This window comes from Liolophura sinensis, chromosome 8 (genome assembly GCF_032854445.1).
Source record: "Liolophura sinensis isolate JHLJ2023 chromosome 8, CUHK_Ljap_v2, whole genome shotgun sequence".
Classification (NCBI taxonomy): Eukaryota; Metazoa; Mollusca; class Polyplacophora; order Chitonida; family Chitonidae; genus Liolophura; species Liolophura sinensis.
This window is the reverse complement of record NC_088302.1, coordinates 51710184-51737988: the sequence shown is the minus strand read 5'-3', so window position 1 is coordinate 51737988 and position 27805 is coordinate 51710184. Positions and strand designations below refer to the sequence as shown.

At 39.5% G+C, this 27805-nt stretch overlaps 1 protein-coding gene across 3 annotated transcripts in view; it reads left to right on the top strand.

Moving 5' to 3' along the window:
- The window catches only part of LOC135472572 (thyrotropin-releasing hormone receptor-like), a 45288-nt gene extending 19557 nt beyond the window's left edge, over positions 1–25731 (top strand). For 2 of the 3 annotated variants that reach the window (XM_064752128.1, XM_064752129.1), the window contains one exon: positions 42–4365. In XM_064752128.1, coding sequence (XP_064608198.1) covers positions 42–192 — 151 coding nt within the window. In that variant the 3' untranslated portion in view covers positions 193–4365. Of the gene's footprint in view, positions 1–41; positions 4366–25601 lie in introns of those variants that run through there. The other variant, XM_064752130.1, reaches the window with a different exon arrangement.
- Positions 25732–27805: the final 2074 nt, after the last annotated feature.

Sequence of the window (27805 nt, the reverse complement as noted above, 5' to 3'; positions counted from 1 at the left end):
CATAAATGCTACTGTATACGGTACTGAATTGTTCCCTGCAGGTACTCCATCAAACGTGTTGAACAGAGTGATTCGAGCAGCTTAAAGGCGACCATGAATACCAAACAGATGTTACCACTGGTGGAAACAATAATGTCCGTAGATATGAGATCCAGTTTCTCCAACCAAGTGGAAATAACGTCTCTGAAGTGAAAATGAGATACGAGCCAGCTGTAATAGCCCTTGCCGTCATGCTAATCCGGTTGTCTCTTCTGATCTTCTAGCCGGGTTGAGATTCCATGCTGCCTCAAGATTCATGGACTATTACTCACCGTCAGGCTCCCTACATCAGATCTGGTGAATCAACAAGGTGGAAACCGGTCACTTAACTTTGCCTGTGTTACTTCATTGAAACGGTGTGAATCATTTAGTGCTATGTAAAAGTGTTTATCTCTTTGCTAAACCATTGTCAGGAACATATCTAAACTGAAGAGCAAAACTAAAGTGCCATTAAAGTGATTTCACCGTATTGTGTATCTGAACCCCTTGTAAACCCAGTCTATATTTGTTTAAATGAATATGGTTTGGTATGTAAGAATTTTAGGCACTGGTGCGCAGTTCCATCAAGGGTATTTCCTGTTGTACGACAATGGTTGCTTTTTAATCCAGGTTTCTTATAGACTTTGTATTTATGACTTTTTGGCATCTCCACGCTTGACATGGCACTTGTCACGACACTTGTCACGAAATGTCTAAAACAGTCTGTTAAATGTTTTGTATTCTTTCTTCACTGACCATTAAAATTTCCTGGAGATCAGCAAAGGCGTTACTGCGGAAGGTCCCCGGGTTTCTCCCTGGAGGTCAACAGAGGCGCAAATGCGAAGGTCCCTGGGTTCCTTACCGAGGAATAGTGTCAATAGAGGCGTTACTGTGTGAGGTTCCCATGTTCCTTCCCGGAAGTCAGCATAGGCGCCACTGCGATGGGTCCCCAGTTTCCTCCACGGAGGTCGCCAGAGGCGCCACTGCAGAAGGCCCTCGGGTGTAGCCAAACACTGATCTTAGAACTGAATAGTAAATGATGAATGACCATCTTGTCTGTGCTGCCAGCGTAGAGCCTTTCCAGAAACCTGGAGACGGTGACAAACTGTCTGTATAATGACAGATCGGGCTGCTGTGCATATTCTGCCGACGATGTCTGAAGAATAAGTCTAGACTCTTCGTATTATGGACACAACATAATCTTAGCACGAATTTTATGATTAGGTACATGGTTCATAAAATAACTGATGTTAGTGTTAAAAAAAGGCTGTGCTCACGTACATCATAATTATAAAAAGTGCTGGATTAGCGCTTTCTCTTAAATTACTAATCTTTAATTAAAATATGTCCTTCACGATCTCACGCTACTCGCTAACATCATATTCAGAGTTCGACATAAGTGATGGCCAGATATGTATTTTTGATAAGACATTATTCACAATCATATTCAATGATAACTCTGTATTAAATCACCGAAACCCATCATAATAAAATACCCAGTCACGAGAAGTCAATCACATTTTATTTCATAAATAATAATATATTTTCTGTCATACATAAAAGAAACTTCCGCAAATAATTATCCCAAGTGATACTGTATCCAAAGAATGGAGAAATGTTGCCAATTGTTTGGATAAGACAGAAGAATATAGTCAAACGTATGACATATTGTATAAAGGTAATTCATTAAATAAAGGTTATTTAAGGTTATTTCATTCGTAGCATTGCACAATACAGGATGCCTTGTATATAATCTAAATGTTTGATGTGCTGACCTTTTAATATTTTATTATGGCTTTGATTTCTGTTTCCCCTACCGCTTCGGTGGGCTAATGATTAGGGCGTCGGCCTTGAAGTGGTGAGACCCGGGATAAAACCCCCGTCGGGTCATATTAAAGACTTTAAAAAAGGTATTTGTTGCTGTCTAACTTGACGTTCAGCGCTGAGAGGTTAGAGCAAGGAAACATGACTGGTCTGACTGGTGTCAGTATAACGTGACTGGGTGGGGTGTCATGTCTGGTGTCTTCGGCATGATACTTCAGTGGCGACAGAACTTAGGTGAAATGGACTCGCCCTGCCACAAGAAGACACAGTATATATACACACACCTAATGACTCCTCGTCCTCATAGACTGAAAATCTGTGTAGTTTATAATATTGCAAGCTAAAAGTAAGGCCAAAGTAATGACCAGATGTTTACATAGATACTCCAAGTTATTATTGCAAAGTTTTAAAGCAATGGACATCTGCTGTCTTGACACTGCCGTTTTTGCTTTTGGGCTAAAGTAACCTTTCACTGTGTTAATGATGCTCACGTTCGTCATCTGTCAACATTTCTGCCTCTAACGCTCTGATGGCAAACAGTCAGTAACAGATAACGGTAAATAATACAGGCTGTAATTTCCTGCCACCAACAGACACGTAACCTCTTAGTCACATTGTCAGTTTTTTCTCTGCAGCCAATGGATTCGTGTGACACATATCTGTATTGTGCTTTAAGGAACAGTTGCAATCACCACCCGGATGAAACACATTTCATATCTGTGATGCACTTAAATATCAGACATAAAACATTGCCTACAATATGATATGACTCCATGCCTAGAATATTGTCCATCTGTGAGACCAAAATCGAGGGACGATTAGGTCTTTAATGACATGCACAGTTCAATGTAGTGTATTTCACTTGTATGGATTAGATTCAGCGTTGCTTTCTAATATGTTTTGTTTTCTGACGCCCTAACCAGGTTTAGGGAGTGTGGTAGACGACCATTTCAACTGACGATTGAACTGCTTTAGCCCTCAGTGTTCCACACTCGTCTGAACTATGGAACAAACCTTTACACAATTATTCGACTGCAGATGTGTACAATACGAAACGCCTCATCATTGATCCAATCGATAATTTGAGAACAAGGATTTGAGATGATCGAATGTATTTTCATTCTGTATATTACAGTTCTGCTTGACTGCTTGACACACGTTCCAAAGCATTTCATCGCAGAGACACGTGAACTGTTAGCATTGCCAATTAGGCATGGACAATTCCTTCTTTTATGAAAATCTGGTGTGGTGAATTCATATTTGCTGTGGCCTCCGTAACTGTGCTTTTGTGATGATAGTGAATAAAGTGTATTTAACAAGAGCCAATTCTTCTCGGTCTTTACGACATAAGAATGGCATTGTCAGTAGGTGGCAGGAACAAAATGATATGTGTGGCTGATTAGACATGTAACTAAATAACAAGCCCTTTCATGTTATGTTGCGAAGGGCATAATGAAATATTCAATATGAACAGGTGTTTCCAGAGAATTTGAAATTCAGAGACATAACCAAATTCTATGTGAATACATGTTGTTGTTATTATTGTTGATTCGTTATTTATGATTTACTTCTTTCTCGCGTTGAATACGGAAACTAATGTTTTCCAAAGTAGTTAAAATCCTTGCTGTGCGAACTGATGATAGCTTTCTCTTCTAAGAATTACTATCTTTATTCACCTTGGTTTTGTCAGGTCAGTCACAAAATGGATGATACTGTTAACTGCTGATGGGGTTTATTGCACATTTGTGATCATTTATCTCTAAGTTTATTTAATAGGTGATCTCACGACTTATCCAGACACACAGCTTTTATAAATGTATAGCTTCAATAGTGATTTCTTAAATGTAATCATAATATGACCATTTTACAACATTGTGAAATTCAAAATCAAGCCACATTGTAAAGCGGTAGTCAGAATTTATGAGCAATAATGATAACCATATTCATTTGCTGTTTTTAGGAGCGGGGTCGGGTGGGGATGGGAGGTGGGGGGTCGTGTTATGTGTACACGTGCGTTAAACAACACTATTCAACATTTCCCACCGGAACAAGACTCATAATTTCAGTAAGGTTGTAAATGTAAGTTGTTGTTTCTTGTTTACTTGTTGAGGTCATCTTTTTGCTGTTGTTGTTATTTTCTTGGCGTGAGTATTATGGATAAATTGGCAGAATGTCAGATGGTGAATTCTCATGAAACGTTCTAATCAACAATGTTTAATGGTACTCATAAATGTGAGCTACGGTGCTAATTCCGTCAGAACAGGATTTCGGTCAATATCTTTGACCACAGTTTTGAGGCCTTCATGTGATATACTCTCTAAAGAAAAACCCTTTGATGTCTGAATGTTTTATGTTCAGTATTACAACACTCAGCTTCAGATACTCTCTAGATCTGACAGCTACAGGAGGGTATTTATCAGATATGACAATCTATTTTCCACGTTCTCCTGTTATTACCTATATAATATAAATCTCTATTTTCGTACATGTGCATCGTACAGTTCTGGTTAATTGTTGTAATACTGGTCTACAAAACCTTAATGTGTGAATTGAATGTTAATACCTTAATTGAATGTCTGTAGTTATACAATAAACATCGATGTTGACTTTGCTCTTGTCCTTTTTCCGTATGATCGTATTTTATTCAGACTATTAGTAATAATGATTTCATTGACTGATGAATCATGCCAATCAACTTTTTGGTTACTTTTTGGAAGAAAATAAAGACTTTGAAATGAAGAAACATCCATGATCAAAGCCATTTCTGACGAGTCAAAATATAAAACCTCATTAAAATGTTTAGTTTTTGACGCTTGAAGTTGACGTTTTGGCACATTTGTGTCAAGATAACATTGTTGAAATTAAAAAAAATATATATAAGCCCCAAAAATAAGCCCATAAAGAGGGTTTCAAATTTTGATTTTGGTCAAAAATGACTTTTTAGAATAGGACCCTGTTTGTAGCTCAGGTTGTCGACTTTGCTCCGTCTATAACTCATACTCCGTAAGCTTCCCCTAAAAATAATTTCTATTTCTAACGTGTTCTTACAGCTTGACTGAATAATTCCAAGTTTGCCTAAACTGTGCAAAACCACACTAAGGTTATACAATAATTTCATGTTAACTTCTTTGTTGTCGTTTGTCCCACATCAGATATCTATCTTGGTCAATGTTATATAAAACATTTTGTCACGTTTCATCACTGTTTTATCTTTCAAAGAATGTTTCTAATAATGCTAATGCTAAACATTGCGAGACAAACTTGGGATTACTGCATATTTAAGCTGTTTGTCAGAAAATGGATGGGGAATATATTTTGTTTCAATTAGTAATCCCCACCTCTCTCTTACACACTCTGATTACGACGTCTTGATAGTTACTTAGTAAAATTTGTACACTGTAAATCCCGAATTATATATATATGTAAACTTTCCATCCTGTTGCTAGCACTTTTGTGTTCACCATGTCAAAAGCTAAGCTTAAAAATCTCTTTCCTTCTCTAGCCTAATCTTGGAAAGAGACCACTAATCATCATTTGTCCTAGGGGGCTAGGGGCAAACAAGCTTTTAATTTTCATAAATGTTACATGATGGCATTAGCACTGAACAGAGAATCATCAGTTTACATGTATATGTTGCGTTAGTATCCAAAGCTCAAACACGCCTCCGTTTGCGCATGCGTAATCCATGAAACTGACGATCACTTTCAGAGAAGTGTTGGGGATGGAGCGGCGAGGGAGACAGTGATTATGGAAGGCTTGCTAAGACTGTGGACGTGTCCTCACCTCTTTGTTAAACCATCATTTATACCCCTGGTCGCTAGAGAGGACCTGTGTACTGTATGGGCTCTCCGCTTTACCCCACCCATAATTATGGAAGCCGGTTGAGGACATCTCGTCCGGCCCACCGTCCTCGTACCCGCGAAGCGCGAAACAAAGTGTCCTTATCCTTCTTCCATACGTAACACTGGCCGCCTGTATTATTTAGAAATTCTTCGGTAATAGTATTGAGCAAGTATCAATCAGATAAATCAGTCCGTCAAAATAAAGTAGGATACTATAGAAGAATCTTCTTAATGCAGACCTTTAAGCATGCATAATGAATGATCCATTCTTTATTCAGATGTCAATCTAGCAGTAAGTAACTCAGTATTAATATGGGTCTTATCCTCATGTGCAGCAACCTGAAGATGAAACGTAAAGTGCTCAAAGGTCATTAATTGGATTGAAATTAATTTAGTTATTAGACTGGAACTACTCTCTTTTTTCAGGATTCGCCCTCTGCAGGGTTTGAATGAGATCAATGTTGAAATATTTCTTTTGTAGAAAGATGCCATTCTTAAACCTGAAATGAAAGAACTAATGCAGCCCAATAACCTACGGAGCCGTAAAAGGGACATGTCGATTTCCCTTTTTCTTAACTGTGCTTTTCCCTTTTTTAAGCACGCTTTTCCCTTTTTTAAAGATAAAAAACAATCGGATTACGTTTGGCGTCGGCGGGGCTCGAGATAACTAAGTCGGGCTCGAGATAATCTACCAATGATTTGACCGCAGGTATCGCTATTTAGACAACACCACGAATTGAGCTGTAATCCGATAGGCTGATTATCTCGGGGCCCTAGACTGAGTTTTCTTTTTTTTTTCACTTTTGCAGTCAAAGTTTTACTTTTTTGGAGTCTGCTTAAAAAAAGTAAAACTTTGACTGCAAAAGTGAAAAAAAAAAAGAAAACTCAGTTAAAAAAGAGAAGAAAACTGCCATGTCCCTTTTTTGGCCCCGTAATAAACGGATAAAGCAGTGGGATAAGATATGTAAGATTTGCTTCAGCGATAGCACCAAGACCCGTCTGTGATGTTTGATTTTCGTCCAATCACGGTAGCCATATTTTCTGCGTTGTCGTCAACTGAAACCTTAGTGACATAGCTGTCATCATGTTTTGTTTGATATCTTTATTTTAATACTACTTTATTTTTGAGTGAAATAGACATATGTCTGACATGGGTTCCAGCACATGTAGGGATTTCAGCCAACGAAGAGACTGACGTAAATTGCTGAGAGAGCGTTTTTCACCTGTTACGCGATTTGGCCGTGACCGTTTGCCAACTCTCACACTGTCGTCGTTGTTTTGTTTTTACCCTCTATGCTGTACGTCTTTAATTATATTGATGTGGAGGGATGATATCAAAAGCCTCAGATGTATCTTTCTTTACGGCAAAGTGATTATGACAGCCACTGATTATCATTCTATACGGGGATCAATATGACTTCCCTCCATCCAGCAGTCAAGCAGGAAACAAGACGCTGCGCGGGACAACGTGGAAATTTGTCCTTTATGTTCACACCATTGTCAAATCCAACTCCATCCTACAGGATTCTATGACACGTGTCAAGTGCATGAGAAATTACCACTATCTACTATTAAAGGTGGACTAAGACCAAGTATAGGGCTTACGGAAACAAGGTCAAATGCTCTGTGACTTGGTAGGAAATAATAAGGCACAGGTCTTGGTGGCTGTTGCAGATTAATGTGGTAATAACTTAAAGATTATCATTCTCTGAACTATAGCAGTTTTACACAGCCTGGTTATGGTGTAACCAAATTCCTTCAAAGCAATGCCAAACGCCATTCTTATAAGCATCGTCACCATCCTTCTACTTGAAAAATGTATTAAATAGGATCGAAGACGTACAAGAACACAGGGTAAACCAGAGCAAGGATGACAGTGTTGTGGCTGTCAAATGGCCACACGAAACCGGAGAAATACGCCCTCTTGTCAATTTACCTCAGTTAGGGTGTTATTCTAACTGTTCGTCCATATCTTCAAATATTAGTAAATCACACGCCCCCGAGCAGGATGGCTTCAGCAGAATTAGGTAAAAGAAATGCCGTGATGATAATTGCAATTTATTAGGCCTTACTGCTCTGGAAATACCCAAAAGGCCGTGTTGTCATCGCATTTAACATACAATAACATTAAAACAAAGCTGATATATGTGGATTCCTTTAAAGGGCCACGTGTTGAATGTCTCATAGCAGCACTGTTTACAGCAGGATAACTTTTCTTTTTCATTACTGTACTTTTCATTAGCTGTGCATACTGTTAAAATGCATACTGTGCATACTGTTATAATGCGTAATTGGTAGTTAATTTGTGATATTGTGGGGAACATGTCCCAGAGTGTTAGTATAGTGGCTAAAGTGAAATTATCAAGCTGACTTCAGGATGTGAAACGAACTACAATCAGAACAACAAGTCAACATGTTCAATATCTGCAGGCATTGCAAAGACAATTATTCTGCCAGTCACTCTGCCAAACTATTAATATGAACAAGGAAACAAATACGGTGAATTATTGAACCTGGTACACAGGAAGTATTTAACAAATTGGTGATCAGGGAAGGATGTATGGAGATAGCAGCATACTACTACAATAGTAGATAAACCTTCACTGTCTATGATATTATCATTGATTTATTCCGCATATGAGATAGCGATACGCATATCAGACGTGGTTTGCAGATATGGAACCCTGACAACAGATTTTTAAACTTGCAATGTCGACAAGGTTAATTAAATATTTAAATGTTAAAGTATTACATCACTAAATGTAATAAATTATTCATATCTGTATACGAGACAAATATTCTGTTCAGATTTTATCATCCATGCTTTATGAGGTTATCTTTTTTCATAGATCAAGATTTGTTACAGCATGCCATAAAGCTAATCTCACAATGATACGCATTACCCCGCATGTTTCGCAGTTTCAACCCACCTTGGAAAGACCCAGAGAAGGCATTGCGTCACTCAGTAGAATGCTTTGCGTTGTTATTCGCTAAATAAACAACCAATAATTCATCCAGTCGATGTCCAAAACAAACGTGTAATTCTTTACCTAATGACCTTTTTTTTATATGAAAATGGCTGATGATTGCATAATCTTCTTGTCGACTATTGTACAAAATACTAAGCGAACCAGGGATCTCCCTCAGCCTAACTAATACTGACCAAGATACGAAGCCAATCAGGGATCTTCCTCAGCCTGACTAATACTGACAAAATTACCTATTGTACAAAATACTAAGCGAAACAGGGATCTCCCTCAGCCTGACTAATACTGACCAAGATACGAAGCCAATCAGGGATCTTCCTCAGCCTGACTAATACTGACAAAATTACCTATTGTACAAAATACTAAGCGAATCAGGGATCTTCCTCAGCCTGACTAATACTTACCAAATTACCTATTGTACAAAATACGAAACGAATTAGGGATCTTCCTTAGCTTGACTAATACTGAAGCGAATCAGGGATCTTCCTCAGCCTGACTAACACTGACCAAAATACGAAGCGAATCAGGGATCTCCCTCGGCCTTACTAACACTGAACAAGATACGAAGCCAATCAGGGATCTCCCTCAGCCTGACTAGTACTTACCAAATCACCTATTGTACAGAAGACGAAGCAAATCAGGGATCTTCCTCAGCTTGACTAACACTGACCAAGATACGAAGCCAATCAGGGATCTTCCTCAGCCTTACTAACACTGACCAAGATACGAAGCCAATCAGAGATCTTCTTCAGCCTGACTAATGCTTACCAAATCATCTATTGTACAGAATACGAAGCAAATCAGGGATCTTCCTCAGCTTGACTAATACTGAAGCGAATCAGGGATCTTCCTCAGCTTGACTAATACTGAAGCGAATCAGGGTTCTTCCTAAGCCTGACTAATACTGACCAAATTAAGTTTCAAACATGTGTAATACAGGTCTAGTCTTTATTACCATACTGTTTCATAATTATATAGAACTTGTCAAGTTAACTGCTTGTGCATTTTTTTAGGCCGGGTAGCGGGGTGTGGTAGGGGCGATAGCATTTATCTAGCGTCTGTTAGGTCTAAGAACATGTAGCGTACCCTGATTTACTGCTTGGTGTTGACAAGATATAACCATTGATATCGAGCCACAGATAGCGCTCGTAATACGTAGGCCTTACCGAAAAAACAGTCTGAGAAAACTGTTAGAATCGTATTTATGAAATGATTCCTCCCATACAGCGGGTGTTGAACATTAAATTTAAATAATTCGTAATGTTGTTGAATGGGCAGGAGGATTTTTATTCACAGATATGTCGTCCGCATCAATCTAAACGGTATACGTGTCACACATGTGTACTGGGGATGGGATATTGTCCATGATTTTATAGCACTATCTTTTGGTCTCGCGGTTTAATCGAACATTTTGTACATGTCACAGATGTAGTCTGCCAGTATACAGCTTATCGTTGTGCAATGCCGCCGTACATGAGGAAGAACAGTTGTTTGCATGGTCATTTATTTTTCACACGGTCAGTGGTATTTTGCAAACATGGTGCATATTAACCAGTGGCATGCAGGTAGTATACTTGCAAGTATATCCCACCCTCAATTTGTATGTTCAAGTCGCCGATGTAAGCTGTTGTGTGTAGTTATTTACATATTGATATGACTATTGATATAATATTTTATATTATATATAAAAATTATATACAATATTGATATAAACCGTTAATTAAAATTTCCATGAAATAATGTATTCAGATATATATATATATATATATATATATATATATATATATATATATATATATATATATATGTAAAGAAAAATATGGGCACAGTTGCTTTCTATAACTCTTGTTCCCTCGTGCAGTGTTTGTGCATTGTATGTACATGTCGCAAAAATAACGTATAATTTATAATGTGGTATGTACTTGTAAACTTGCTACTGGCTGTAAGGTGCTTTCCAGTCTCAGTGTTTGTACTCTGTCCATACAAGTCCCAAATCTCACCTGTCACATCCACAGTGGCATACTTACGAGCAGGAAAAGTTTCTCATGGCTGAAAGGTGCTTTCCTAACTCAGTGTTTGTACTCTGTCCATACAAGTCCCAAATCTTACCTGTCACGTCCACAGTGGCATACTTACAGGCAGGAAATGTTTCTCATGGCTGTAAGGTGCTTTCCAGTCTCAGTGTTTGCACTCTGTCCATACAAGCCCCAAATCTCACCTGTCACGTCTACAGTGGCATACTTACAGGCAGGAAAAGTTTCTCATGGCTCCAAGGTGCTTTCCAATCTCAGTGTTTGTACTCTGTCCATACAAGTCCCACATTTTAACTGTCACGTCCACAGTGGCATACTTACGAGCAAGAAAAGTTTCTCGTGGCTGTAAGGTGCTTTCCAGTCTCAGTGTTTGTCCTCTGTCCATACAAGTCCCAAATCTTACCTGTCACGTCCACTGTGGCATACTTACGAGCAGGAAAAGTTTCTCATGGCTGTAAGGTGCTTTCCTAACTCAGTGTTTGTACTCTGTCCATACAAGTCCCAAACCTTACCTGTCACGTTCACTGTGGCATACTTACAAGCAGGAAAAGTTTCTCATGGCTGTAAGGTGCTTTCCTAACTCCGTGTTTGTACTCTGTCCATACAAGTCCCAAATCTTACCTGTCACGTCCACAGTGGCATACTTACGAGAAGGAAAAGTTTCTCATGGCTGTAAGGTGCTTTCCTAACTCCGTGTTTGTACTCTGTCCATACAAGTCCCAAACCTTACCTGTCACATCCACAGTGGCATACTTACGAGCAGGAAAAGTTTCTCATGGCTGTAAGGTGATTTCCTAACTCAGCGTTTGTACTCTGTCCATACAAGTCCCAAATCTTACCTGTCACATCCACAGTGGCATACTTACGAGCAAGGAGAAGTTTCTGATGGCTGAAAGGTGCTTTCCAGTCTCAGTGTTTGTTCTCTGTCCATACAAGTCCCAGTTCTCACCTGTCACATCCACTGTGGCATACTTACGAGCAGGAAAAGTTTCTCATGGCTGTAAGGTGATTTTCTAACTCAGTGTTTGTTCTCTGTCCATACAAGTCCCAGTTCTCACCTGTCACATCCACTGTGGCATACTTACGAGCAGGAAAAGTTTCTCATGGCTGAAAGGTGCTTTCCTAACTCCGTGTTTGTACTCTGTCCATACAAGTCCCAAATCTTACCTGTCACATCCACAGTGGCATACTTACGAGAAGGAAACATTGCTCATGGCTGAAAGGTGCTTTCCTAACTCCGTGTTTGTACTCTGTCCATACAAGTCCCAAATCTTAACCGGTCACATCCACTGTGGCATACTTACGAGCAGGAAAAGTTTCTCATGGCTGTAAGGTGCTTTCCAGTCTCAGTGTTTGTACTCTGTCCATACAAGTCCCAAATCTTACCTGTCACATCCAAGGTGGCATACTTACGAGCAGGAAAAGTTTCTCATGGCTGTAAGGTGCTTTCCTAACTCAGTGTTTGTACTCTGTCCATACAAGCCCCAAATCTTACCTGTCACATCCACAGTGGCATACTTACGAGAAGGAAACATTGCTCATGGCTGAAAGGTGCTTTCCTAACTCCGTGTTTGTACTCTGTCCATACAAGTCCCAAATCTCACCTGTCACATCCACAGTGGCATACTTACGAGCAGGAAAAGTTTCTCATGGCTGAAAGGTGCTTTCCTAACTCCGTGTTTGTACTCTGTCCATACAAGTCCCAAATCTTACCTGTCACGTCCACAGTGGCATACTTACAGGCAGGAAATGTTTCTCATGGCTGTAAGGTGCTTTCCAGTCTCAGTGTTTGCACTCTGTCCATACAAGCCCCAAATCTCACCTGTCACGTCTACAGTGGCATACTTACAGGCAGGAAAAGTTTCTCATGGCTCCAAGGTGCTTTCCAATCTCAGTGTTTGTACTCTGTCCATACAAGTCCCACATTTTAACTGTCACGTCCACAGTGGCATACTTACGAGCAAGAAAAGTTTCTCGTGGCTGTAAGGTGCTTTCCAGTCTCAGTGTTTGTCCTCTGTCCATACAAGTCCCAAATCTTACCTGTCACGTCCACAGTGGCATACTTACGAGAAGGAAAAGTTTCTCATGGCTGTAAGGTGCTTTCCTAACTCAGTGTTTGTACTGTGTCCATACAAGTCCCAAATCTTACCTGTCACGTTCACTGTGGCATACTTACAAGCAGGAAAAGTTTCTCATGGCTGTAAGGTGCTTTCCTAACTCCGTGTTTGTACTCTGTCCATACAAGTCCCAAATCTTACCTGTCACGTCCACAGTGGCATACTTACGAGAAGGAAAAGTTTCTCATGGCTGTAAGGTGCTTTCCTAACTCCGTGTTTGTACTCTGTCCATACAAGTCCCAAACCTTACCTGTCACATCCACAGTGGCATACTTACGAGCAGGAAAAGTTTCTCATGGCTGTAAGGTGATTTCCTAACTCAGCGTTTGTACTCTGTCCATACAAGTCCCAAATCTTACCTGTCACATCCACAGTGGCATACTTACGAGCAAGGAGAAGTTTCTGATGGCTGAAAGGTGCTTTCCAGTCTCAGTGTTTGTTCTCTGTCCATACAAGTCCCAGTTCTCACCTGTCACATCCACTGTGGCATACTTACGAGCAGGAAAAGTTTCTCATGGCTGTAAGGTGCTTTTCTAACTCAGTGTTTGTTCTCTGTCCATACAAGTCCCAGTTCTCACCTGTCACATCCACTGTGGCATACTTACGAGCAGGAAAAGTTTCTCATGGCTGAAAGGTGCTTTCCTAACTCCGTGTTTGTACTCTGTCCATACAAGTCCCAAATCTTACCTGTCACATCCACAGTGGCATACTTACGAGAAGGAAACATTGCTCATGGCTGAAAGGTGCTTTCCTAACTCCGTGTTTGTACTCTGTCCATACAAGTCCCAAATCTCACCTGTCACATCCACAGTGGCATACTTACGAGCAGGAAATGTTTCTCATGGCTGAAAGGTGCTTTCCTAACTCAGTGTTTGTACTCTGTCCATACAAGTCCCAAATCTTACCTGTCACGTCCACAGTGGCATACTTACAGGCAGGAAATGTTTCTCATGGCTGTAAGGTGCTTTCCAGTCTCAGTGTTTGCACTCTGTCCATACAAGCCCCAAATCTCACCTGTCACGTCTACAGTGGCATACTTACAGGCAGGAAAAGTTTCTCATGGCTCCAAGGTGCTTTCCAATCTCAGTGTTTGTATTCTGTCCATACAAGTCCCACATTTTAACTGTCACGTCCACAGTGGCATACTTACGAGCAAGAAAAGTTTCTCGTGGCTGTAAGGTGCTTTCCAGTCTCAGTGTTTGTCCTCTGTCCATACAAGTCCCAAATCTTACCTGTCACGTCCACTGTGGCATACTTACGAGAAGGAAAAGTTTCTCATGGCTGTAAGGTGCTTTCCTAACTCCGTGTTTGTACTCTGTCCATACAAGTCCCAAATCTTACCTGTCACGTCCACAGTGGCATACTTACGAGCAGGAAAAGTTTCTCATGGCTGTAAGGTGCTTTCCTAACTCCGTGTTTGTACTCTGTCCATACAAGTCCCAAACCTTACCTGTCACATCCACAGTGGCATACTTACGAGCAGGAAAAGTTTCTCATGGCTGTAAGGTGATTTCCTAACTCAGCGTTTGTACTCTGTCCATACAAGTCCCAAATCTTACCTGTCACATCCACAGTGGCATACTTACGAGCAAGGAGAAGTTTCTGATGGCTGAAAGGTGCTTTCCAGTCTCAGTGTTTGTTCTCTGTCCATACAAGTCCCAGTTCTCACCTGTCACATCCACTGTGGCATACTTACGAGCAGGAAAAGTTTCTCATGGCTGTAAGGTGATTTTCTAACTCAGTGTTTGTTCTCTGTCCATACAAGTCCCAGTTCTCACCTGTCACATCCACTGTGGCATACTTACGAGCAGGAAATGTTTCTCATGGCTGAAAGGTGCTTTCCTAACTCCGTGTTTGTACTCTGTCCATACAAGTCCCAAATCTTACCTGTCACATCCACTGTGGCATACTTACGAGCAGGAAATGTTTCTCATGGCTGAAAGGTGCTTTCCTAACTCCGTGTTTGTACTCTGTCCATACAAGTCCCAAATCTTACCTGTCACATCCACTGTGGCATACTTACGAGCAGGAAATGTTTCTCATGGCTGAAAGGTGCTTTCCTAACTCCGTGTTTGTACTCTGTCCATACAAGTCCCAAATCTTAACCGGTCACATCCACTGTGGCATACTTACGAGCAGGAAATGTTTCTCATGGCTGTAAGGTGCTTTCCAGTCTCAGTGTTTGTACTCTGTCCATACAAGTCCCAAATCTTACCTGTCACATGCAAGGTGGCATACTTACGAGCAGGAAAAGTTTCTCATGGCTGTAAGGTGCTTTCCTAACTCAGTGTTTGTACTCTGTCCATACAAGTCCCAAATCTTATCTGTCACGTCCACAGTGGCATACTTACGAGCAGGAAAAGTTTCTCATGGCTGAAAGGTGCTTTCCTAACTCAGTGTTTGTACTCTGTCTGTACAAGTCCTAAATCTTACCTGTCGCATCCACAGTGGTATACTTACGAGTAAGAAAAGTTTCTCATGGCTGAAAGGTGCTTTCCTAACTCAGTGTTTGTTCTCTGTCCATACAAGTCCCAAATCTTACCTGTCACATCCACAGTGGCATACTTACGAGCAGGAAAAGATTCCCATGGCAACACGTTTTCCCTCAGACTGTGTCGAATAGTTTCTAACATCGCAAATATGACCTGTAAAAGTTCAGTGTGGAAAATTGTCACGTCATGAAGAATAAACATTGTGTTTTTTTTATCTCCTTTCCTTATCTTGAGAAGAACGACCTTGCAATTCTATTCATAGGAACAACAAAGGCACCAACTCACCAAGACGTCTTTTGGAATCTCCAGTCGAGCATAAGTACAGTCATGATAATATGATCTCAACAGGGAAAGGGATGTAAATGTTTCTTGATTCTCTATAGGGGCATCCTACTCACTCCATTGTGTCAATTATCAATGGATCAAAAAACAGAACTGCTCAGCCGCAATCTGCTCAGCCTCCCGTCACCTGTGGCCTATAATGCCAGAGCGTGTAACCCATTTCACATCATTATGAGAGTGCATGTTCTCTTGCTGAGATTACTTTCTTATCTGCAAACCAATCGTAAAAAATAAATCAGCGAGACGGAAGGAATGATTGAAAAAAAATGTAGGAAATAAAGTCGACACGACTCTACATTTAATAATATAAACGAAATTTTAAATGCTGATAACTGTAGGCTTGCATTTTAGTCCGTGAATTATTGTCATTAACTGTATCCAGTACCAATTGTGAGCACAATCAAGTGGGTTTAACCGGTATGTTCGTTTGTTCGCTTCTGTAATGTACGTGTCACTGTTTTTGTAGTGTTGTGCCCGTACAGTAGAAAAGTTAGCTTTGTTGCTGAGAAGGATGTGTCATTACACAGCTTGGAACCGAATTCTGTAGACAGGAAATGTTGAGCGATCATGTCAGTTATGTTAATCTCGATCAAATAGTTAGCGACTGTACAGCCGATTCCTTGCCGATAACAAGGACAGGAGTTGAAGAATTAAGATATCCCATCACAGAATAGATCAACAAAGCGAGTACAAACCACAGCTGACATTTTCTGGTTCGGGAATATTATTCCTGCAAGTTTTTTGCATTTAGGTGGAGAGTTTTAGACCTGACCTTGCTTTTTGCATTTTTCTTCGCTGTTTTTTTTTGTATTATGTCATTTGCAATAAAGAATTTGAACTTTACTGCTAGTTATATTTTGGCGGATGAACACACTTGGCGAATGAACACACTTGGCGAATGAACACACTTGGAAACGGGCTAAAACCCACGTCGCTATTATCAGACTGCCACCTTCTGACTCTCCTGTGCTTAGAGTTTCAAGCTAAAAACCCACCCCGTCCTAGTCCATCAGTAGTTTGGAAAAAAAGGTGTGAAATGCTGGTCAACAAGAGGCTAAGAATGTTTGAGGCTTGCAGATTTAGGGACTTGTCAGAGACCCTGAACGTTAATAAATATGTAAATGGGAAAATCAATTGTTGCCTGAGACTATTATAAGCGTTTTGAAAATCCGGAAGGCAATTAGGTGAGTAGTCGCTCACGAACAGTTTCCACGTCGGTGTTCAGTGGATAACATTAATACTTGTACAAATTGAAGTGTTCAGGTTTGTGTTAAAGGAGCCAGAACGCTTTGTAATAATACAGTAATACCCAGAAGCCTTTGAGTGCTAGTGCCACGGACATACAAATAGTAAATAGTAAAGTAAATATTTATGATGTATAAGTTTTTATTGGTGTGTTTGTCGCGGAACGCACCTATTAATATTGAGGATGTACACCCTCTGATTTCTGGCTCACCTGTCGATCTTAGATGTTAGATTGTGACAGACGCTGATGAATTTGCCGAACTGGTGTATGATGGAGACAGCTTTCAGATAATGTATTTTTTCACTACCTACGAGGCGGAGCTTGTCAATTCTAGATCTTTGTTAATACCGGGGCACATCAAAAGCTTATTGATTTGATATTTATGTTTTGATAAAAACATGCTCAACAATGTCCCTTTCAACCATCATTATTAGTACGTGTACTTACTTAAGAGTCATGGGATGGTAGGCAGGTGAGTGAGTGGAGTAAAATGAGCTTTGTCCAGACTCTACGATTGGAACAGTAAATAGTCTTGTACTGAGGGATTTTAATGGGACGTTCACAATGTGTTCGGTGAGGCCTTCCAGGTGGGGTGATCTACACAGTTTCACCTTAAACCTTTCATCCAGGGGATGGTGTGTTTAACTCAAGCAATCGCTGCAAGGGATAATATGGTGTCACGCTTAGAAGATTGTAAAAGGTCAGTTGGGATTTCTTCCGAAAATAAGTTGCACAGCAACGATACACATGTAAAGGAATATACAATAAATAAATAAATAAATAAATAAATAAATAAATAAATAAATAAATAAATAAATAAATAAATAAATAAATAAATAAATGTAACTTGGAGGTGATAAATGTCCCTGTGATTGTTACACACGGCTTTATACACAAACCATATGACTTGGATTTGTCCTGTCCAAAACTGCTTATTGTAAATAGATATACTCAATAGGTAGGTAGTGCGGACTCGATTAGCAGGCATATCAAACTCACGGCATCTCCAACAACACAGGGTAGTGGGCTTACTGACGATACCTGTATCACATTGTGTTTGGCTTGTGCTACAGTGAGGCAGCATATCTGGCGACATGTACCATTGTACACACACAGACCATCATATACTGGAATCATCCTCGTACATAAATACAACGCCGTGATATGACCAAGCTGGCGAAAAACTGAAAATATTCTTGTTTCCGTCCTTTTCGGAGGTTCGACCACATGACATGCATGACTCTAGACATCTACAACACGGCATCTACTCGTATTACTATTTATCTGTTTGTCATGAGACCAACTGGCACCAGGGTGATATCCTTGAGGAAGACCCAGTGCTTAGTGTTACAGTCTTCATCACTCCAACCTCGCTTGGCGTCCAGCATGAAGAGCATAGTGCAACGATTGGTTGTTCCGTTATCAGTATAATGGCTCGGGCGAGACAGCTTACTTGCCTTCGGTAAGTCGTCTCAGTGAAGCAACACGAGATAAAAGAGCGGTGGAAATCGGTCCTGCAACAAGGAGGCACGTTACATGATTCCTTCGTCGTCATATGACTGAAAAATTGTTATGTTCGATGTTAAACCCCAAGCACTCACTTACTCATCACTCCAACACACTCTAAAAACTAAGCTGCTAAATTCACAGAGTACTTTGTTTTCTGAGCGATGAGCGGAAAGACTGTGCTATTGTCACAAACTATTATACAATATATGACATACCTGTTCTGTTGTTGCAAAAAAATACTTTTTTTGGTTCAACAGGATATTGTCGTCTTGAGGTAGAATAATCTGATGTAGCATCACTCAAAAATCTTATGTTAAATGTTATGTTAATTTAACAGATTAGTTTTGAGAGTGTACGCTTGCGCAATTGGCCGACATGACGGAGTCGTCTGTCTGAAGTGTCTGTGAAACAAGTGCAATATAAACACTATCCACATAGCTGGAGAAAAGTGACTATTGTGTTAAGGTTAGTAAATGCCACCTAGGTAAACCAATGACCTTTGACAAGCTCCCATTCATAATGTTTTATGTTTTGACCAATGTTCATGTATAAAAGCAATATAATTAAGATAAAAAATAATAATGCAGATATTGAAACCATAATTGTCATGGGAATCAGTGAATAGTGTACATGTATTAATATTTATCATTTTCTCGGAACAATGTGTGGTAATGGCAGGGGTTTTTCCTAATAATCAAACGTGAATAGTTTAGTTCAGATAATCACAGACACATTCAATGCCGTCCGTACACATTACGGAAGCCTATGTATGGACTACCGGAGCGAATTTGTTTAATGCTATCTATGATCAAACTGTATGTAGTTGTAGATGAAACAGAGCAGCAGTTCAGGCTGACTCTATTTGAGTTCCAGAAAAGGCAACAGCCACCATCAAAACCACAAACAAAACAGAGTTTGTTGTCAGGAGAACCCCTTTGTCTCCAATACAAAGAGCTCATCTGCCGGCCAGGTGACAAGTTGTAAGAATGAGGATAAAATATGACACTCTGACAAAGTCATGCCGGTTGTTGTTCATACGTGTTTTTTTTGATCACACAGGTGAATGAGAAAGAGAAAAGTGGACAGGTACTGCAATATACATTTTGGCGTGAAAAATTTCGTTCGCCCGAAAATACATGCCCCCAACCGTTTCGGGCCTTCAGTGGTAAAATAAAAATGTTTCCTGGGTATTTCACTTTATTAAAGCTGTTCAGAAACAGCCTTCATATTTCATAGCCAATAAAATACCTCTTTGCATTCGAACTAAAAGTCAATTTCACGAATTGGTGTCAGGTTTTCCTCCACTCTGAAGCCAGTTTAACCTTATAGATCGTTTTTATTGACTTATCATGTATCATACAGGGGACAGGATATGCACGTAATGACGCCCCCATGCCATATACATGGCAATCGCCGTCCATGTGTTCACAAAATCGAAATTTCAAACCAAGGGAGGTGACTCTGGCAAAAAAAGCCACGGAAAGTAGTCGCTCCCTAGTTTACAATTTCACGCATGGGTGGAATAAATAATGTGGCACTGACAAATTCGGCGCATAACTGAATTAGATCCCTAGTCGATTTAATCTGCAAACTAAAAATGTCAATGACATTTACTGTACATCGGTGACAATGTTAACATATTAACATAAATAGTCAAAGGGAGAACACGTGAGGCGGGAGTTCAGTCCCGGCCATGGGCTGGTAATTTGTGGATCTAATGTTAAGCCTACATCATTGATGTTCGTTAGTCACAATAAGCGGTCGTCGACGCTCGTGTGGCCGTTTGCCCAGTCTAACGTTCGTTCAAGGCCGCTTGCAAGGTACAGACAAGTCTACATTTGTCTAGACAAGGGTTTAACTGCGTAAGCCCTATGTTTACTGTGGAGATGTTTGTTCCATGGATATATCTGAGTGTATTTTAAGGTCACATGTATCCATTAATTATGCACTTCTACCTTAGCGGTCAGTTTAAGGGTGGAGGAAACTGGAGTGTTCGGGGGTAAACCACTAACCTTTGGCAAGCCACTGACGAACTTCCCCACATACGTTAATATATCGATTTTACTGTATATGACTGTCTAGTGTTTGAATGTACTTCTGATGTGGACTTCTTATGAGGCCATGGGATGTGCCGTGTTAAAACAACCGCAAACGTGATGCCGACGCGTACTCCACGTTCATATAGTTAAAAGGCGAACCATGCTTAAATTGAATTTAAACTGCGAAATATCATTTATGCAACACAAGACAAAAAATCATGCATTTTAAACATTATGTGCGATACTTTATCAATACTTATGACACTAAAAAAAATTTCTGTTAATTTTAACAGAAAGCCTCTTGTTCGAGTGATGCTAGAATATGTTCTATTATGATAACACGATACACTGTCATATGCAACATAATGTTCTGTTAGCTTAATAGAATCTTCATGCTGAATTAATAGAATATGTGTGTTATATTTAAGAAGATAATATGCTGCAAAGCAGAATGTATTCGCTCAGACACCAGGCTTTCTGATTAATTTAACAGATTGTTTTTTTGAGTCTACATTTAGTGTTGTGTCGTCTTTTCTTTTCATATAGTCCGTGCAGAATTCATAAGTAAATATTAATATAGTAATTCATTATTCATTACGAAGAAATTCATGTACTAAACAGTCATAAAGTAAACCTACATGCAGTAAACAACCTTACATTAAACATTCATACACGAAACCTCCATAAAGTATACATCCATTTAGCCAGCATTCACGATGTTAACATTCATGCTGTATATTCATTGTATAAAAGTTCACTGCATGTGTGGTTAATATATGGATGTTTACCATGTATACATTTGCATTGTGAATATTCATCGTATAAATGTTCACAGCATATGTGGGTAATTTACAAATGTTTACTATATATACATTTACACTGTGAATATTCATCGTATAAATGTTTGCTGCCTGCATGTTTGCTGTATAAATGTTTGCTGCCTGGATGTTTACTGTATGAATGTTTGCTGCCTGGATGTTAACTGTATGAATGTTTGCTGCCTGGATGTTTACTGTATGTGTATTTACTGCATGGATTGTACTATATTAATGTTTGTTGCCTGAATGTTTACTGTATGAATGTTTGCTGCCTGGATGTTAACTGTATGAATGTTTGCTGCCTGGATGTTTACTGTATGTGTATTTACTGCATGGATTGTACTATATTAATGTTTACTGCCTGGATGTTTACTATATGTGTATTTACTGCATGGATTGTACTATATTAATGTTTACTGCCTGGATGTTTACTGTATGAGTGTTTGCTGCCTGGATGTTTACTGTATGAATGTTTACTGCCTGGATGTTTATTGTATGTGTATTTACTGCATGGATTGTACTATATTAATGTTTACTGCCTGGGTGTTTACTGTATGTGTATGTACTGCATGGATGTGTACTATATTAATGTTTACTGCCTGGATGTTTATAATATGTGTATGTAATGCATGGATTTGTACTATGTTATTTTGTTTACTTTCTGCGTGTTTACTGACTGCATGTTTACTGTATTGATGTGTACTGTCTGAATGTGTACTGCATGGATGTGTACTGTCTGAATGTGTACTGCATGGATGTGTACTGTATGGATATTTCCTTTCTGGGTATTTGCTCTTTGGATGCAGACTCTATGAATTGGATGCTATGTGAAGCTTACACTACATTTCAATACTGCTTGGCTGTTTACTTTGCTAGTTTTTACTTTGTGAACATTGCCTTAATGTTTGAATACATGCCTGTATAATGTATAAATGGACATTTATTTTACGTCTCCGGCTCTGCCCGGTTTTCTCCCACCATAATGCTGGCCGTCGTCGTATAAGTTAAATATTCTTGACTACGGCATAAAACACATATACATACATGCAGTACATACACATACAGTAAACATCCAGGCAGCAAACATTTATACGACGAATATTCACAATGCAAATGTATACATGGTAAACATCCATATATTAACCACACATGCAGTGAACTTTTATACGTTCACGTCAAAAATGTTTATTAAACATTAAAGATATGTATTTTATCTATGAGTGAGAAGAGGCCTTTGGATGTGAGAACCTATTGGTTTTCTGCAGATCAGTATCCGCCATGTCAGTCATAATGTAACTGTTGGCCTTGGCAGTCACGGTCTAGTGCATCTGATCCCGTCCCAATCTGCTGCACAATGAACTGAATGTGCACTACATACAAGCTGTTAAAGCTCAAAGCCGCATCGGGACGACGAGAATGCCGGGCATCAAAGCCCAAATATGACATATATCACAACTTAGTCATACAACGTGAATGAAGTAAATTAATTCCATGTAGCTGTATATTTCATATTAGGACGTCCTAGCAAGCAGTGTTCTTCAAGGAATGTACCAACATTACGACTGGATTCATGATTGTCATCTGCCCTCTTCGCTATATCATTTGTTTATTTTCCTGACATGAAGTCGCTTCTGAGCTCCCAAAACTGTATTATACCCTAATACATTCGCTATTCTATTTATGTTACGTTTTATCAATTAATCGGAGAAAAGTGAAAACTGCCAGGTAACGTGCGCGTTGGCGTCTTTTGACAACGCAGCGTAAAATAGTCACACGATCGATATTTCCGTGTTCACTTCATTACTGCTAAAACTTTTCCATTTTTTCCGCAATTTCCTGTGCCCTTCTGATTAAATGCGAAGATAATTTACTTCATCTTACTTCCCAGTAAAACTTCTTCGTGTACAACAGCAAGCTTTGTGATTGATACATTATATAAGGAGTGAGTGAGTGAGTGAGTGAGTGATTGGGGTTTAAACATTATACAAGGCTTAAAAAACCAAAGGAAACACATGGTCCCCAAATGCACGTTTTCAAATGCACTCTACAGTTGTTAGCTAAACATGGAGACCACACCAGGTAAAGCTAGCGTGGGGATTAAAATCAACACAAGCTAATGTTGCAAATGCTGCAAATGCTGCAAGTGCAAGAGAAAAGGTTTTGCCCGTACTAACACGTGCCTACCTCATGAAAATGGCCCTAGGGCTCACGTTCACAAAGTTTCGTAAACGGGTTCAGTTTCCCTAAGGAATGAAGTAATGAGGTCATAGCTCGCTAAGGCGACGTCATTTACGAGAAATTGTATGAAAACTTGATATTTGAAGTCCTTTCACCTTTGAATTTTGCCACATAGTAAAGTTAAATTCGATAGACTCAATGTATATCTATGACGCATCTTGCTCCTTGTGTTATCAAGTAGCCTGAGGCTATAATGAAGTCATGTGTCTGTTATGTAACAGTCTGTATGATCAAGTGCATGCATACTCACATTTTTACATGTAGCGGCAGCACTTAGGCGGGATGGACTCGCCCTGCCACAAGAAGACACAGTATACGTAGACACACCTGTTGACTCCTTGTCATCATATGATTGTTAGATGCGACGTAAACCCTAAGCATACACACATGCATTTTTTATAGGTTGTTAGAAAAATTAATACACACGTCAGGGAACTTGCATCTTGTATTGGAGTTTGTGGCAAACTGTCCATTTGCACTGGTAAAATTATACATAAGTATGTGTGTAGATATGTATGTTTGGGTTTTTACGACGTACAATTTTTCATTCATATGGCAACGAAGGGTCAATAGGTTTGTGTTTTATGCCGCCAAGTGCCGTCGCCACTGAAGTGTTATGCAGAAGACACCATACATGACACCTTACCTATTCATATCATAAACTTCCACTAAATCAACCAGTCCTGTTACATTGCTGTAATTTGTTAGTGCTGAAATTATACATATCTGTTCCCTGTAAAAGTCCCTGTGCTAGTCCTTTATCAAAGGCATCTCGTATACGAATCCTGCAGGTTACCTGGATGGGCTATGCGGCTTTTCATTAGCGAGTGTGGTTGCTTCGGTATCCATTGTCGTGGTGAAAGTGAAATAATTGTGTTGAAAACGAAGTAAACACTACTGCTATTACTACCACTACTAATGATACTATTAATGCATCAGTATAAGAGTATGACATCTTCAGAAATCTTTTGTAATTTTTTTCATACAGCTGAGTATTGTTTCACACCATTCATGCTTTCATGTTTGTATTTATAACGCTGATGGCCAATTTTATATTGGTGGAGGAAACCAAAGTGCTTTAACATGTATATGACTGGTGATGTACGTGATACTGATACTGATACTGATCAGGTGAACTTCATGTAAATCCACACAAGGGTGCACTGTCTATTTTTGCTTGACACCAAATGCCCCAAGAGCAACGAAAGCAAGCTTCTCTTGTACGTTCCTAGCTCTCTGTTGTATAAGCTCTGGAGTTAGCGTTTATCCTTGTTGGTTATATCTGACACGTTTCTGATATTTTACATAATATGTTACCATAGAAATTCAAATCTTTCGTATTTATTTGCGCTACAACTTATATAGAAATAGTGTTGGTTTCAGCATCCTATTTACAATGATACAAAAGCCTCTCAGCAATGCAGTCGGTGTGAGTTCAAGCCCAGCTAGCTTCTTCTCCGGCCATACGTGGGAAGATCTGTCTGCAACCTGCGGATGGTCGTGGGTTTCCCCCGGGCTTTGTCCGGTTTCCTCCCACCATAATACTGGGCGCCGTCGTACAAGTGAAATGTTCTTGAGACAGGCGTATAACATCAACCAAATAAATAAATAAAATATTTACATTCACAGTTAGGTTTAGTTTAATTGACCTATGACCAACCCGCTCCACATTTCTTTTCACAAGTTTCTAATGTCTTTTGAAATAACAGTATAATAAAAATGAGATAGATATTAATCGATGGTCAGCTGTCGAACTTTGCGGACTTAAATGAAACAAGTTGGCCGTTTGTACTTAAGGAAACTAAATTTCCCTACAATTAAAGGTGTTTTAGTGGTATGTTGTGGTGCGATGGCTTCTAATGAAACGCGTCCTTGTGAAGTGGATTTTTATCAGAATTCTTTTTTTACTTCGATGGCGTTGTTCATTTCTCACTTACAGCTCAGTCATGACATCCATCGGAAACAGTTTTTCCTTTCATTTTTGTGGTTTCATATCCTTCAATAAAACAAGAAAATTAATATACAAGGAAATAAATGGTTTACAGCCACAAGAATTATGTTACCTTGGTAATTAAGGAAAATCCTGTTTCTTGCAGATCTCGTTCGATTCACAAGGAAATATGAGAGAAAGACCGGACATGCTGACTACTATATAAAGGGTTGGTTTGATGTTTGAACATCATCGGACCGGGGTTCAGACTGATACAAACGACTAGCATTGGGAAAAGCATTGGCCAAGGTAAGACTCACAGAAGAACCCTATGTTAATTTACTTATTTATTTCATTGGTGTTTTACGCCGTACCCACGTAGAAGACCCCTATGTAGTATGGAGATTAAATATCCATGCTGTATATTTGTAGCATTATAACCCTTCGGCCCATTCTATATTTTTGTAACAGGAAGACCCACACGTTTATTTTGCATGTTTGTAGCATGGAAAGATATATTTGTAGCATGAAGACATTCCTATCCATGCCGTATACCTGTTGCATCAATGCCACTATGTTCATGCAATATATTTGTAGCCTGTAAACCGCAATGATTAACTGTATATTTCAAACATAAAAGACGGTGTATGCTTCTGGCATGCTAACCACTTTTTGTTGTTTATATATTGTGGAGATGTACAAAAATGTCATTCTGAGATGTCTTTCTTCGCGACTCGGTAGTGAAGTCTCGTGTGCTTTCCTGGCCTGGCCAGAACACTTATACCCACTCTTTGTTAAGATTTTGTTGAGCAGAAAGCTAAATAAAAATGTTTCCCTGTAAGTACTTCCAAGTTTAGGCCCATGTTCATGGACGGGTGTGGTACCAGTGGTATTTTGATGCATGTTTAAAAGCTAAAAAAAAATGAAATATATATCAGATGAAAGAGCACTAAAAATTGTCCAGGAAAACGGTTCGATTTATATTTTTAGAATGTTTCCAACCGATTAAAATAGTTTTAAAACATCAGATTCTACGGTGGTCTGTAGTGAACCAGATAGTGTTAGTGATGTCACATCAAATATTTTTTGATATATTGCTTGAAATAGCTCGTTTTTAAAGTCGAATGTATTCATAAGTCTGATTATATATGCATTTTCAAAAGTGAAATCCAAAAGTCTGTATGTGTTAAGTGTCAAACACATGATGTTACGTCACTGGCCCCAATATTGTTACAAAAAGGCCACTCTAGAATCCAAACTATCACATGCATTTCACATGCAATGGTCTTTTACTGGGCATGGACTTCATGTTCGCCTTTGTTCTCTTCGCCTTTAAAACAAATGTCGCCATGTAGGAGCGGATGGACAAATTGCTATAGTACTGGCATTAACAGTTGAAGCCCGTGTATGATGACCTAAACAATTAAGTATAGCACTTAAATTTAAATATCTTTTTCTCTTTCCCAGATGAACAAGAAAGCTTTAATCGTGTTGCTGCTAGTGTCCATGTTGATGGTGGCCGAAATGGACGCTTGGTTTATTAGATTCCGCCGAATCCGTATTCGTCTCCGCCGAATCTTAGGTGATGCCTGCAAAAAAGTTTGTCCTCGGGCTTGTCCCAAAATCTTAGGAGAAGCCTGTAAGTTCGGATGTGGAAAACTTTGTGGGAGAAAGAAACGTATGGTAGGTCCTAAGTTATTTTACAACATCAGAAATCAAAAACATCGGCCAATTTTATCATTTGAGCTTGACGTTCTGGAGTATTTAACATATACCGTGAGCATTGTATGACTAGTAAAGCCAGATTGAAAGCATGCGTCACCATATGCACATATGCGCATTATGAATTATCATGTACATATCCATAAAAATTCATTTCTGACATTCTGTAGTTAGGTGACTGAATATGTTGGCTCAACGAATTTATAGGCTTTTTTTGTGGCCAGGCTATATATTACAAACAAGCAAAATTGAGATTAAATGACCCTTGGAATGTTTGCATTTGCGATGGCAGTTTGCTAAATCTTGCATTCCGGACCTTGAATTAAGCTAGCGGAAAACATGCTCCAAGAGTGATTAATTGGTTGTTATTTAAGGCCATGTTATAAGAATTTTTTCTTATCCAATGGCGGTCAGTTGTATTGATGGCGGAAATCGGGGTGCCCTGAGTAAATCACCCACAGTGGGCAAGGTACTGACCAACTTTTCCACGTGTGACGTACACATGCGCACACCATATTGATTGAGGACGAGTGTCCATTCAAGGAAAGTACAAGCTTCGTCGACGGCTTATCGTCAACACGGACCCGCTGACCATAAGAGCGAAACCATGCTCTAAGATACGAGGAGCCTACCACTGACTCCAAAGAA